Below are 12797 nucleotides of genomic sequence, written 5' to 3' on the forward strand. Positions count from 1 at the left end.
AAACTCCGAAGGTTTATATACATATTACATATACATAAAGCACATGCTCTGCAGGACAAACTGCATTACTCTAACTGGCCTCTAACAAAACAAGTGTCATGAGATACAGCAACTATTGTCTCAGATCATATGAACAGTGACAACAGGTTAAAAAAAATTATCTATTAGATCTCTACAGAAATGAACCCTTTGACTGAAATCCTTCATTAATGTTGTGTAGTAGAATATTACAAAACTGGATAAAAGATCATATTTTTTACGAAAGAATTAAACTGAACATTTTAATTTACATAATACAGCAGTTTAGCTTCAAAACTGTCCAAGACAGCTGCAGTGTGCCAAATGAATGACCTAATTATTTTGTTGGAAAGCAACAATAATGGCACACAATTGAAAAGACCAATATTTTCCAAAAAGCTACGCTTTCGAAAACTGGACTAGAAGCACTAAATTCAAAACTGAAAAGCAGGTCAATATATTCCTGTTAAAGATAATTGACTTGGTCCTGTTCAATTCAAGGTGGTCATGACTGGAAATTCAAAATAGAGCTTGGCAAAGATGCAGATAATGAGATCAGGTTTAGTGGGTCAGATTAAAGATCCACTTAGTTCAGTCCTCTCCCTCCATTACCAAGGTGGATGCCTAAGGACACGGTGAGATGCAGTAAAAGTTTGCACCACTACAGCCTTCAAGTATTAGAGGCTCAGCAACTTCCTGAGCAAGACTGCTGGTTTTGATGTTTAATAGCCCTCAGCAGCCTTTTCTGTCAAAGGTTCACTAACCTGCTTTTTGAACCTCCTAGCTTCAGTATCAAAAGCTTTCTGTGCCAAGGAAGTTGGCCACGTTGGAAGTCCAGGCATAGACAATATAAGCAATCTTCCCTCACTTTCCAAAAGCATGGTGAAGGAACAGGGATTCTTCAGGTTGGTTTTTGTGTTTTAAAGAAGGTGCCATCTCTATCTACTAAGAATAAAGCCACAGAGATGCATTTGCTCTGCAACTACCTACATCACAAAAAGCTGAAACCTGTATTCCAAGACGCTCATACTTTTTATGCATCTTTCCCTAATCAACTGCTGCTCAACACTCTCACAGACTACTACTGGGTTTGACACAACCACATTGGGACTGGTATGGTTGTATTTGCAACATGTTTTCAGAAAAGCAAGTTTAAAATAACTATTACCATTAGGCTTAAACACACCCAAAACATCTTATGTTGTTTTGGGACTGATCTACACATACACACTTTTCTGTCCGTGTGTTCATGTTATTATTGCTAAAGAATATTTGCAAGGACCTAAAATAAAAGGTTTATAATAGTTTCAAAATATGTAAATATTTAAAAACCTCTACATATACAAAATGTATGTGTTTCAATACATGCTAAATTAAGCATAATTTATTATATGAAATCAGTAATTATAAAATATTGTCATGTATGGACAAAGTTTAGATAATTTCTCTTTTGTCCTTTCAAATTACTCAAAATGCAGGAATAACTGACTCCACTTGTCACAAAACAATATTTGTATTAAATTAATTCTAATTCTTGAATTAGATCATGACAATCTCATTCCTATGCTAATCATTTATCTTGATTCACAATTAATTCCTTCAAAAGTAACACCACACTTATTTCCTTGTGTCTCTAGATCATGTTGAGAATTGAAATTCACAAAAATGTATCTTCAGTGAGAAAAAAATCACAATAGACAAATTTACATGTCCCAGAAGTTTCCTGCACTCAAGTAAGTTTCTAGCCTTTCAGCCTCAGCTCCACTTTTAAGTATTTCCTTTATCAAGCAACTGCTGGTGATTTGTACTTAAATGTCCACAGAAGTTTTTCTATATAGATTTCTATATTTTTTTAATTTCTACACATTTCTAATACTGTGACAACAAGTACACTACAACAGTGTTGTGAGTTTTGTGCTATATCTAGAGCACCCATCCACTGTTTTTTTTTTTCCTGTTTCCACATGAAATTTATCTCTTTTTCATCCTCTTGAGCACACATAGTCAAGCACCAGTTTAAAACAGGATGCACTGACTTTCAACAATTTTCATCACAGTGCACATATCAACTTCTCCCATAGGAGTGCATAAATCCTGTCAGGCAAAATACATGGTAGAGGGCAAATAATAGAAAATACAGTAATTGGGAAGAGGATTATAAGCACAGGGCTGTTTCAGATTCCAGCATAAAATGGTTGAGAAATGATGCATGCATCAAGTTTACAGAAAGGGGGAAAACCAGCACTCTGGCATGGATATATCTGTGCTTAGAGCAGAAATGTCAAGTTGCTTCACATGACACGCAGGAATACTGTTAAGGGCATAATAAATACCATCTTTCTTATTTTATTAATCCAAGATTTCTGTTCCTCAAGCACACAAGGAAACCAAACCAAAGCTCATCTTGGTTGAGTGCACATCCTAAACAAAAAGTTGTGACACAAAGGCACCTTTAACTCCTGCTGTGTTGAAAGACAGAGTGATGATCCCCCACCGATTCCAGAAGAAAAGTAGTGAAGCGCTTTCTTTGGAAAGCAACAAGCTGTGGGTTCTGAAAGGAAAGAGACATGTTCCAGTTTCCCTCAGAAAAATCTGAATACAGTGCTGACATCCTGGGGAAGAGCAATGTTTCTAAGAATTTCCTGTTCTGCAAATTACCCTACTGATTAGCTCACCATTTAATTTTATGATTTTATTCTGGATACCATTTTAAGCCTTTAATCATTGTCAGGACTGAGGATGCAATACTGGAATCTAGAAACCCAGAAGCTAACTGAAGGAATACCTGGTGTTCACCATCTAATGCTTTTCTGGGAATCTAGTTCTCTGAGTATCTCGCTCCAAACAATTTTCAGAAGTCGAACTTTACCAGAAATATATCCAACAATTCTAAAGATTCATTGAGAATGGAGGAGACAGAAATTGGTAACTAAGGCTGATATAATCATGTTGCAAGACCATTCTATAAATAAAAGTTTAAATTACTTAAATAATCCTAGAAATTACATTAACTGCAGAAAACCTGTATGACCTTTACACTATTAATGGAGGAGGTATTACAACCATCTGTGTCTTTCTACACAGGAACTTTGTAGCCTAACTATAAGATCTTAAGGAATTCTTTCCCTAAATATACTTCAAATGAAAGCATGTGTTGTAAGTCTTTGCTTGTCCACTTCAAAACATCAAATTCATTCCCATACTGGCATGTAAACATGACCTCCATGAAGGAAGGGAAACAAAAAACAATGCTTTTGGCATACACATATCTTTTAGAACAAACACACAAAAAAACCCCAGTTTCTCTCCTAAACCAATGACAACATAACATACTTTATTTTCTATTTATCTTCATAGTACAATCTCTAAATGCCAAGATCCATCAGAATTCAATGGCAACTATACTCAAATACTTCAAAAAACCAACTTGAGCAAAAGGACGCATTATTTTATCAGTCATAAGGATATAACATGCTCTTTGATACTTGCCATTTTCATTCATGTTCTGTTTACTGCAGTTTATATAGTATAAATACTTAAGACTGCACAATCTGAGAGACACTTTATTTAATTATATGAGATCATAATTATACATATTCTGACAATACAAACATTTCACATGCCATAGATCTTTCTATCATTTTAGTGTTAAAAAAAAGAAATCACACACTACAGAATGGACTAAGTCAAGGAAACCAGCAGATTCTCATGTTCCACTCTGTTCTTGCTGCTGGAGTGGTTAACACTCCAGTCTGCAATCCTTTTAATTGTCTTAACCTTTCTCATTACAGTGCCTACTCATTTTGTTACAAAATCCTTCATAATAAATATGCAGGAAACTGAACAAACTAAGACAAATTGCAGTTGTGAAGAGACAACTGGAATTATTTAACTGGATGCAGAATTCAGACAACTGAAGAGTTACCAAAAAAAAAAGAGTGGAGAAAAGACTATTAATCATAATAGAGTAAGTAAAATGCTAAGCACAATAAAGTTTTTCCTAAATTCAAGCAACTCTCCATAAGAGTTCACCATTTAGTTGAGCTTCTCTGAAAATCCAGGCCTAAACTGCCATCTAGAGATAATAAAAAAACCTTTATCTTATTTATGAAAAAAGGCAGTCTTGCCATAGGACACAAAACAATTTGCCTCTATCAGGAACCAGCTCTCCAAAACCCTAGGTTTATGCAGAGATTCACAAAAAAAGTACATGGGCAAGCAGACCGATTTTTAGCTCTATATTTAAATTACATCTTGCCTTGCTAAGATGTAAAATTGTTTCCCTTCTATGTGCAGTCATAAATGCTAAGATGCTGAAGGTTTGCTTTCTTCCTATCCTCAGTGGGGAGGATCTGTTTTCTAGGAATAAATTAGGCTTTGCAAATCAAGTACTGGTGCTTTTAAAGGCAGAACAAACAAACAAAAAACCAAACCAAACCAAAGAAACACCACTAAAGCAAAAAACCTCAAACCCAACCCAGCATCAGCCCATGCTGGTTACAGAACATGGACTGACTTGACACCCTGAACAAAGGATAACCTACTAATACCCAGTACTGCAGAATCCAAACAAGGAGACAGTTTAGGGAGGTGTATCCCTCCTCATCCACCCTCCACAAATCCTATATGTCCCAGGCAATGCAAGCTTCCTTTAAGGTAAGATCCATTGGAACAAGCAGCCCTTCATGGTGAATGCTGCAAAGAAGGGTATCATTAGAGGTGCTGCACTCAACTTCTTCTCAAGGCCCCACAGAGAGCAGAACCCCACCGCTCACTACAGCCCTGCTCTCCTGAAGGTTGGGAGGTTTGCTGATCCCATGTACACAGTCACTTTGCCCAGCTCTCTCACTTTGCAGGAGAGGAAAGAAAGGGGCATATGCCTCGCTTCCAGCTCTCCCCTTCTCCATGCTCAGGAAGAGAAGCTATAAGAGAAACTGTACAGAAAAGTATAAGATTAGTACTGTAAGTACCAAAGTATCACTTTGCTGTCAATACATAGTTTTGTTCCTGCGCACATGCAGAACAAGAAGAGCGCACAATCGATGGCTGAACCACAGCTTCCCCTGGCACGCACACAGTTTTCTGTGTGTAACTTTCAAGTTACACACGGAAAAAAAGAAAAAACAACCAAGAAACATGAAAGGGAGAAAAAAAAACCAAACTCGGTTTTCTGGGTTTCTTCTGATTATGTATTAAGAAAGGAAGCATTTAGGACTTTTTATAACTTTACTACATCCCCAGCTTCTTTTGTTAACACCAACTGCTGCAATGAGCTGAGTAAGTTCACTATCAATCTGTCATCCACTTCAGTGCAGGAGCACAACATTTTGAGAAGCTTCTAAGGTTCTCTTTTTTGTGTTCTGTTTTGTCTTAATTCAGCATACACTTGTAGTATTTGTAGGAAACAGAGACTATGTATCATTATACGCTTGTTTACAGTAAAGTCCCAAGTGTCTCACAAAGAAAAGGCTGGGTAGGTTTCCCCTTATACTAATTGTGGACTTTATTTTCCTCACTGACATGAGGGAATGGCACATGGCATGGTCACATGTACAACAGGCAGCAGCTAACAGCTCCTCCATCTTCTCACAGCTCTTTTACTGTCTCCTCTCACAGGAGGGAGGTTGGCTACAACCAATGCCCAGGAGATGGACACTGTGCTTGAAGTCTGCATTACTGTTGATTCAGGTCCGATTTTCTCTTGAAACACATCTTACCAATTGCACTTATTGAGTTGTGGGGCCATTCTTAGTTATGTGCACTATCTCTTTTAGATGCAAAGAAAAAAAACATGTTTAAATAACAAAAAGCTAAACCCAAAACACGAACGCTAAGAAAGCACCTAATGTATTTCAGCCTCATTCCACAAGACCAGAGTACACCTTGACCAAAATAAAACACTAAGCCCTGTGTTTCATCAAAACCAAAGGCTTTTGTTTATAGATCAGCTCCTGTTAGTCCATGCTGCTTGCTCATGTAGACTAAGACTACAAAAATTTGGACCCTGTCATACTACTCCCTCTTCCCAAGGGCAGTAAGCAGAAAATAAGGCAGAGTAGAAACACCACTGACTGCAAACAAGAGCTTTCCCACTGCAAAAGCCCATCCATTCCCTGTACATGAAATTCAAAAGTTTTATTTACATATTACAGTAACAAGCACAGCAGAGGCAAAACCCAGCTCCTCAAGTAATGGCTTTCGGTGTTTAAATTTTGAATTGTATAAAAACCTCACCAAACAATAGATTAAAAAGGACTAATGTACAGGTCAGTTACATGAGGTCAAAGTAGTTATGCCCCTTTAAAACTGAGGCATTTAACTTTGATTTAGACATAAATTGAAGTAGATTGATACTGCTTTTACTGAGATGATGGTCTTAGAATGAGAAGAAACAACATTTGGGGACGGTATGCTATAGTTAGGCTTTGTATACACAATGTAAATAAACAGACCTCGGTAAAACTCAAAGCCACAAAATTGATAAAGCACAAGCCTCAGGAACTGTTTATGACTGAAAACCTCCAAAAAGTACAGCTGCAAACATTTGAAGTACACAGTTCCCATGACTGGAAGTACAGCTCTCTTGCATACCATTTCAAAGAGCTGAAGACAGAAAAGAGTAGATTCTGAGCAACCAATATTAAAATACTTAGTTATACAGAGTTTTATGTCTAAAGTTCAGGACCCATGTATGCTTCCAAGCTTCCAGGTCTGGATCCTTAACCTATATCAGAACAAGACCTAAGCACGCAACCTTTTCCTCACCTTCCTCAAGAAATTCAGGAACACGAGATAGAAGCAACCTAGGGCATAATCCATCCAGGTCTTGGACAATTGGGGATCTAGAACTACTGGTCACAGTGTGAAGTGCCCATGTCCTGGAGGAGACACGAAGCTGTAGCATGCTAAGTCATCCATATCAAGACGTATAGCTCTGGAAGTTTAGGGATCAGATGGCTCAAATTAAACAGGAGTACACAAGCAGAGGCCATGCAGATTCAGGAGCTGAACAAGGTGGACCCCTCCTATGGGCAAGTATTCACACAATTTTCCAGTCTCCTGCTTTTACATCAGCAAGAATCTACTGTCGTATATTTTCTTATTCTGAAAAATAAATTAAACCTCTACAGTGTGTTTATTTTAATGTTGAGTCAGGAAGTCTTTTAAAAGAGAAGAGAATTAGCACCATAATCTTTTAATACAAAAAAAGGACAACAGACTGTTTGTCTTATTTTCTTTCCAAGGTGCCCAAACACACGACAGACAAGAAAAGTTCATGATCAAACTCACATAATTCCATCCAGTTCCAACAGCAAAATCCTCTCCTTATGCCCATGCATCGAATACATGCATGCACACATGCAACACCCTCAGCTAAGCAAGACAGAAGATCCTTTTTATCTTAATTGACAATGATGGTGTACATGGGTTCTACATTTACACACTCAGCAGTTCATCTCCCTGTAGGAAACTTCCTCTAAACATGATCCTGCAAAATCCAAGTTCCTCACCTGTTTGCCCTCAGAGCCTTTCTTACACCTCTGCAGTAAGGAGCTCATGTTTCAGTACTCCATTAACAACAGCCAGCTCTTTCCTTCCCACTTTTTTAACCATTCAGTTCACACTGAGAACACTCTCAAACAACTGATATTAATACTCCAGACAAAACATAGTACACATTTTATAAGGCATCCACTATTACAGTAAGTTAGTTCTTTTATCTTTTTAAGATATCAGATCCTACATACAATAGGTAATTTTTTTCTTAACTTCCCAACATAAAAAACAGCTCCTTGTAACCATTAAAAAAACAAAACCAGGACAAATAGAAGGAAGTAGCTTTAACTAATAGAAATTTAGTAGCAAGTAATAAAGTAGGAGACAACAGATTTCAACAGGGTAAACACACAGTTGGGCAGCAAGAACTAATTTCCAGCACAAGCCTTCCCAACACTTGTTAAAACTTGTCCAAGGACACATTTAATCTATGGTTCAATTTCCATAAATGAAATAAATAACAAAAACCCCACACTCCAAGCTCTACTTGCCTTACAGCCATATTATAGAGCTAATTAATGTTTCTATAATGCTCTCCTATGCAACAAGTACTAACAAAACATGGTGTCTCCAGCCTTGGTGGTATCTTATTACTGCACTTACACAGATCATAACCTATGATAACTATGACTGGAAGACAGTCTTTGCCATAAACCCTTTCATGCACTTCTAACTTTCCAAGGTATTTACTGCTGTGGTTCAATTTTTCCCATCTTTGTCCTTATCCAAAGGTGGATGTTCTGAAAGCTTCAAAAAGGTTGCTTTGGATTGTTAGACATTATTCTCCCAGCACAAAGCAATTCTGAATACTTTTAACACTGAGTACTATGAGTTCATCTTTTTAATTACAATGATGTAGTTCTTCATAATTGAAGTCATACCAAGTTTGAAAAAAGAGGTTCTTAAAATTTAACAATGTAAAAACTGAAATAATAGGCACAGAGGGGGGAAAACCCTATATGCCTAAACTAGATACAGTAAGCACTCTCATAGTTTAGAGGAAGACAGAAGCTCACCTTCTAAGGATGGTCAGGCTTCCAAGAGAACATGAATAACTGTAAACACAGCAGGCAGTTCAGCTTCAGACTAAAACTTAGAAAAAGGACTTGAGAAGGCCACTTGCCTCCTCCATACAGATGCTGCCCTCTGACCTGCACAGAAACATTTCAAATACCCCCTGTTGCTGCTATTGAGGGAAAAGCAATGTGGGCCGCCAGTGCTTCCAGCCAGACCACCACACGCCTGGGACAGAAGCCACCCGAGGGAATGGCAGCCTCAACCTAATGCGTGAGAAAGTAGGGCTAGCAAACACCACCATGCAAGAGAAAGGGAATGGGAAGCAGCCTGGACTGCAAGACCATATCTCTTCCCTTCACCCCCTCCTTCTGTGGGTTACACGCAGGCTTATTCACACAGGTGCAGCAGAGCAGAAACACATGCTGCTTGTTCCAGCCTGGGATTACACCTGAGCTAATATACCTTGCTGATCAGAGCTGGCTCTCAGCACTCTGGTTCTGGAAGCAGGATGCAGACAAATGGAAGTTGGCTCTGGAAAAAGCCAGTGTAGGTCTGGGGTTTATTAGCTCAGGCTTTGCACCATGCAAAAAAATAAAATCTGGCCCTAGAGACCAAATAGCTTATTAAAGTGATACTGAGACTGAGCTAATAAACCCTGACAGATCCAAACTGCCTTTGCATCAAGTCAGCTCAGGTGTGCTGACATCTGTGGCACAATTAATCCACTACTGCAATAATCCTCTCAAAAACAACAGAGCGCACTATCTGAATTTAAAAATCACTTCTTTTTACAGAGAACAAAGGGGTTAACTGTTGTTCAGTTATAGGGTTTCTGGTCTTCTGAAAGGAACATCAGCAGCTTCCAGAAAAGGTGATATCTGGCTTTTATGACTGTGAGACTAATCTTCCATAGCTAAATCAAGTCAATGCTATCTCATGGTTTGCCTAAGTTACAAAACAGACAACTTCAGTACATTCAGTGCTTCAATACATACAGGCCTGCCAAGAGGGGGGGTGAAACTGAGAAGATCCAAGCCAAGTGTATTATACCAGTGCTAGGAGGTATTAGAGTAGCATTAGAGGAGACAGCAAAAATATTTAATGCTAAAGAGACCCTAATATCAGAAGCACAAAAGGAGAAAGAAAGGTCAAGGAGAAAATCCCCCCCACCTTTCTTTTAACCCTTTCTCTGCTGCCCCATTCCTCCAGTAACTATATGAATGAACCAAGTAATAATGGATTTAAATTAAATTCTATGTAGTTATCCCAAAAAAATCCAATTGGCTGACTTGGTCTTTATTGAAGACTCTAAAAATAAAAACCAAAAAGAGCGAAGAGCTGAATAATAATCAGAAAAATTAAAAAGACAAAACAAAGGACTGAAAGTAAAGAAAACTTAATTTATAAACAAAATTAAAAAGGATGAAGTTATATGAAAATAAAAGTTACTAGAAGACAGAAGAAGAGCCACAAACAGCTACGTTGTTTGGGTTCTGTTCAAAACAGTGAAAATAAAATTGTTTCACAATAGCATAGCAGTTGAAATAAGTTTTTCACTTTATCTCACAAAGTTACTGAGAGATATTTTCACTTTGATTAGTATTTCAGCTAAGGTAGGTGTTTATTAAGCTCTGAAATTAACCTTAAAATATCACTGTAAGCTGAAGGAAATCACTTCAGTACTAATAAGATGTTAAACAAAAAAGGTGACAAACTTAACACAGCAGCATATATTTTAAACTGAAAATGTTAATTTAGAAGAGTATCTTAAATACATGTCTAAATTGGTCAGGGAAACTATGAAGTTTTGTCTTTAACTACTGTAATAAAGTCTTAGCTTCTTAGCAACATGTCCATGAGGTCAAAGGTACTTGACCTTACTCAGTATTACAAAAGTGATTGCTCTCCATTGTGAAAAATCCCACACAGGGACAAAAGCCACCTCCCCCCACCACCCCCCCCAAAAAAAAAAAAAAAAAAAAAAGGCAGCAAACCAGCATTTGCATCCTGGAAGCATTTACTCCAATTCTCTCAAGGACAGAAGTCTGTCCTGCTGAACTAAAGTGCCAGGACCTGCCCAATCTCACTGATACCTAAAGAGTTTCCTGAAGAGGTATGCTATTTCAGTGTTTCCTGACCTCAGGGCAACACTACTCCACTTTAGCCATTTGCAGTCATTCTGAATCTTGCCTAAATTACTAGAAATTCTTCCATTTTCTTATTAGAAAGCACAACCTGAGTATCACAGTATTGACTCTATCAGTGTTATTTTATGCACGCATTTTGTGTTTCTAGTTATCAAAGCAGAGATACATCCCCCACCAAGACCTTCTCCAAACCTACTTCTTTTGCGTTGTTCACTGCTTCAAGAATTCCATGCCCTAAGCACGGGATCATCACATGGGCTGCTGGTTGAAGGGACAGTGTGGGTAGATGGCAAATTCTTGCTCCCCACCTGTGCCCCTCTGGTGGATTCTTTACCCTGTTAAGCCCCCATTCAAAAAACTCTTAAAAAACAAGCACTAATGGAGGGGAGAAGGTGTTCACAAAACAAATAGCCTCCACAAAGCTCTCTCCAAAAATGTCACTCTTTGCGCTGAGGATAACTGTAACAGGCATCCTCTATTCATCCCTTAGCAATTCTGAAAGTTAGGAAGGAGGGATTTAGGGATGAAGTGTTACAACTGCTGTTGTGGGTTTTGTAGCTCAGCCAGCACCTCTTTGCCTACAGGCGATGCCAGCAGCCACCACCTCGCCAGATGCCATGCATGGTCCCCTCGGGTCCCCACGGCGCTACTGACCGCAGGGGCGTCCCTTCACACACCCACCTCCCCGACCGCAGGGCTACTCACGTTTGATGCACCTCTGGGAGCCCGTGGCCTTGCTCCAGCCGTGGCAGCACTGCCCCCCGCACACATTGACCCTGCGGGAACAGCAAAGAGGGACGAGTGTCCGGCGGTGCATGCACGGTCAGTCCCGTTCCCCCCATCCCGAGCCGGGCGGCGGGGCGGGCACTGGCCTGGGGTGAGAAAAGGCGGGAAGAATTAAACCTTCCGATTAAACTCGACGCCTCAGCCGGGCCCGGGCCCCACCGCGGACTCTTGGGACGGGGGTGAGCTGGTCCCGTGCCCGACTTCGGCTGCCGCGGGAAGGTGGCAAAGAAACGGGGGTGTGTTCCGCGCCCGCAGCGGGTTCGCGGCCAGGCGGGCACCGGCGGCGGGCAGGTAACGCCGCGGTGTCCCCCCCAAGGAACCCTGCACGGGCTGCCCCCGACCCCTACCCAAGGGGGCGACAGCGGCCGTGGCGAAGATGCTGGAGGTGGTCGGGAGGCTGCGGTGGCGGCGCGGGGGACGCGCGGGGCGGGAGGGCGCCTTACCCCGGCAGCGGCGGCAGCTGGTGCTTCTGGCGGAGGGGCAGGGCGGCGCTGCTGTTGCCGTGGGGGCCCGGCGGCGCCTTGGGCCGCGGGCCGAAGCGGGCCGGCTTGGCGAAGGAGGAGGCGTGAGCGGCGGAGTTGGGGTGGCCCTGCCCGGCGGGGCCCACGCGGAGCTGGACGGCCGCGCCGCCCGGCTTGCTCATCCTCCGGGTCCGCTCCAGGGAACCGCCGGCGCCGTAGCGCGTGTTCAGCTGCACATTGAACGTGCGCTGCTGCTGCTCCCCCCCGAGGAGGGTCGGGCGCTGCTGCCGGCTGCCAGAAGAGCCCCCCCGGCCGGGCTGCAGGACGTACGTGATCCTCCTTAGCCTGCCCTTTTCAGAGGCTGCGACCGCTGGTGACAAAAGTGCACAGGCAGCCAGGAGCAGGAGAAGGAACCCCCATCTGATCCGAGCCATTTCCACGGCGGGAGCCCCTGCAGCCGGCGAGCTTCGCGGACTCGCCGTGCAAAGGTTTCCTCTCCGTGTGTGTGCGCGACCTGCGCCCGGGGCGCGGATCCCTCCTCCGCTCGCTGCCCCTCAACCTGCTCCGGGTGGGGAGAAAAAGGAAAAAAGCCTCAGGATCCTCCCGCCCACCCCCAAGCTGTTTGTAAAGTTCAGCAAACACTTCGCCCCGTGCAGCAGGAAAACATCGTTGGAAGAAAGGAAGCGACGGGTGCGAGCCGAGCTGGGAGCCGGAGCGGGAAGGGAGGAGGAGCAGCAGGGGAAGGGTGTTTGCTGGAGGGGGGTGGTCGCAATGGAGAGCAGATGTCTCGGTTGCCGGAGCTGCCAGGGGT

General features: G+C 41.8%; 1 protein-coding gene across 7 annotated transcripts in view; it reads right to left on the reverse strand.

Annotated features, from left to right (window-relative positions):
- The window catches only part of LTBP1 (latent transforming growth factor beta binding protein 1), a 188647-nt gene extending 176102 nt beyond the window's left edge, over positions 1-12545 (reverse strand). For 5 of the 7 annotated variants that reach the window (XM_050315039.1, XM_050315040.1, XM_050315038.1 and 2 more), the window contains exon 1: positions 11445-11509. Coding sequence is in view for 1 of the 7 variants with exons in the window: in XM_050315045.1 (XP_050171002.1) it covers positions 11445-11515; positions 11969-12420 (523 nt within the window). In the remaining 6 variants the exon portion in view is untranslated. Of the gene's footprint in view, positions 1-11444; positions 11516-11968 lie in introns of those variants that run through there. The other 2 variants (XM_050315045.1, XM_050315041.1) reach the window with 2 other exon arrangements.
- Between the last annotated feature and the right edge of the window lie 252 nt (positions 12546-12797).

Source organism: Myiozetetes cayanensis, unplaced genomic scaffold (genome assembly GCF_022539395.1).
Source record: "Myiozetetes cayanensis isolate MyiCay16 unplaced genomic scaffold, myiCay2020 scf2-11, whole genome shotgun sequence".
Classification (NCBI taxonomy): domain Eukaryota; kingdom Metazoa; phylum Chordata; class Aves; order Passeriformes; family Tyrannidae; genus Myiozetetes; species Myiozetetes cayanensis.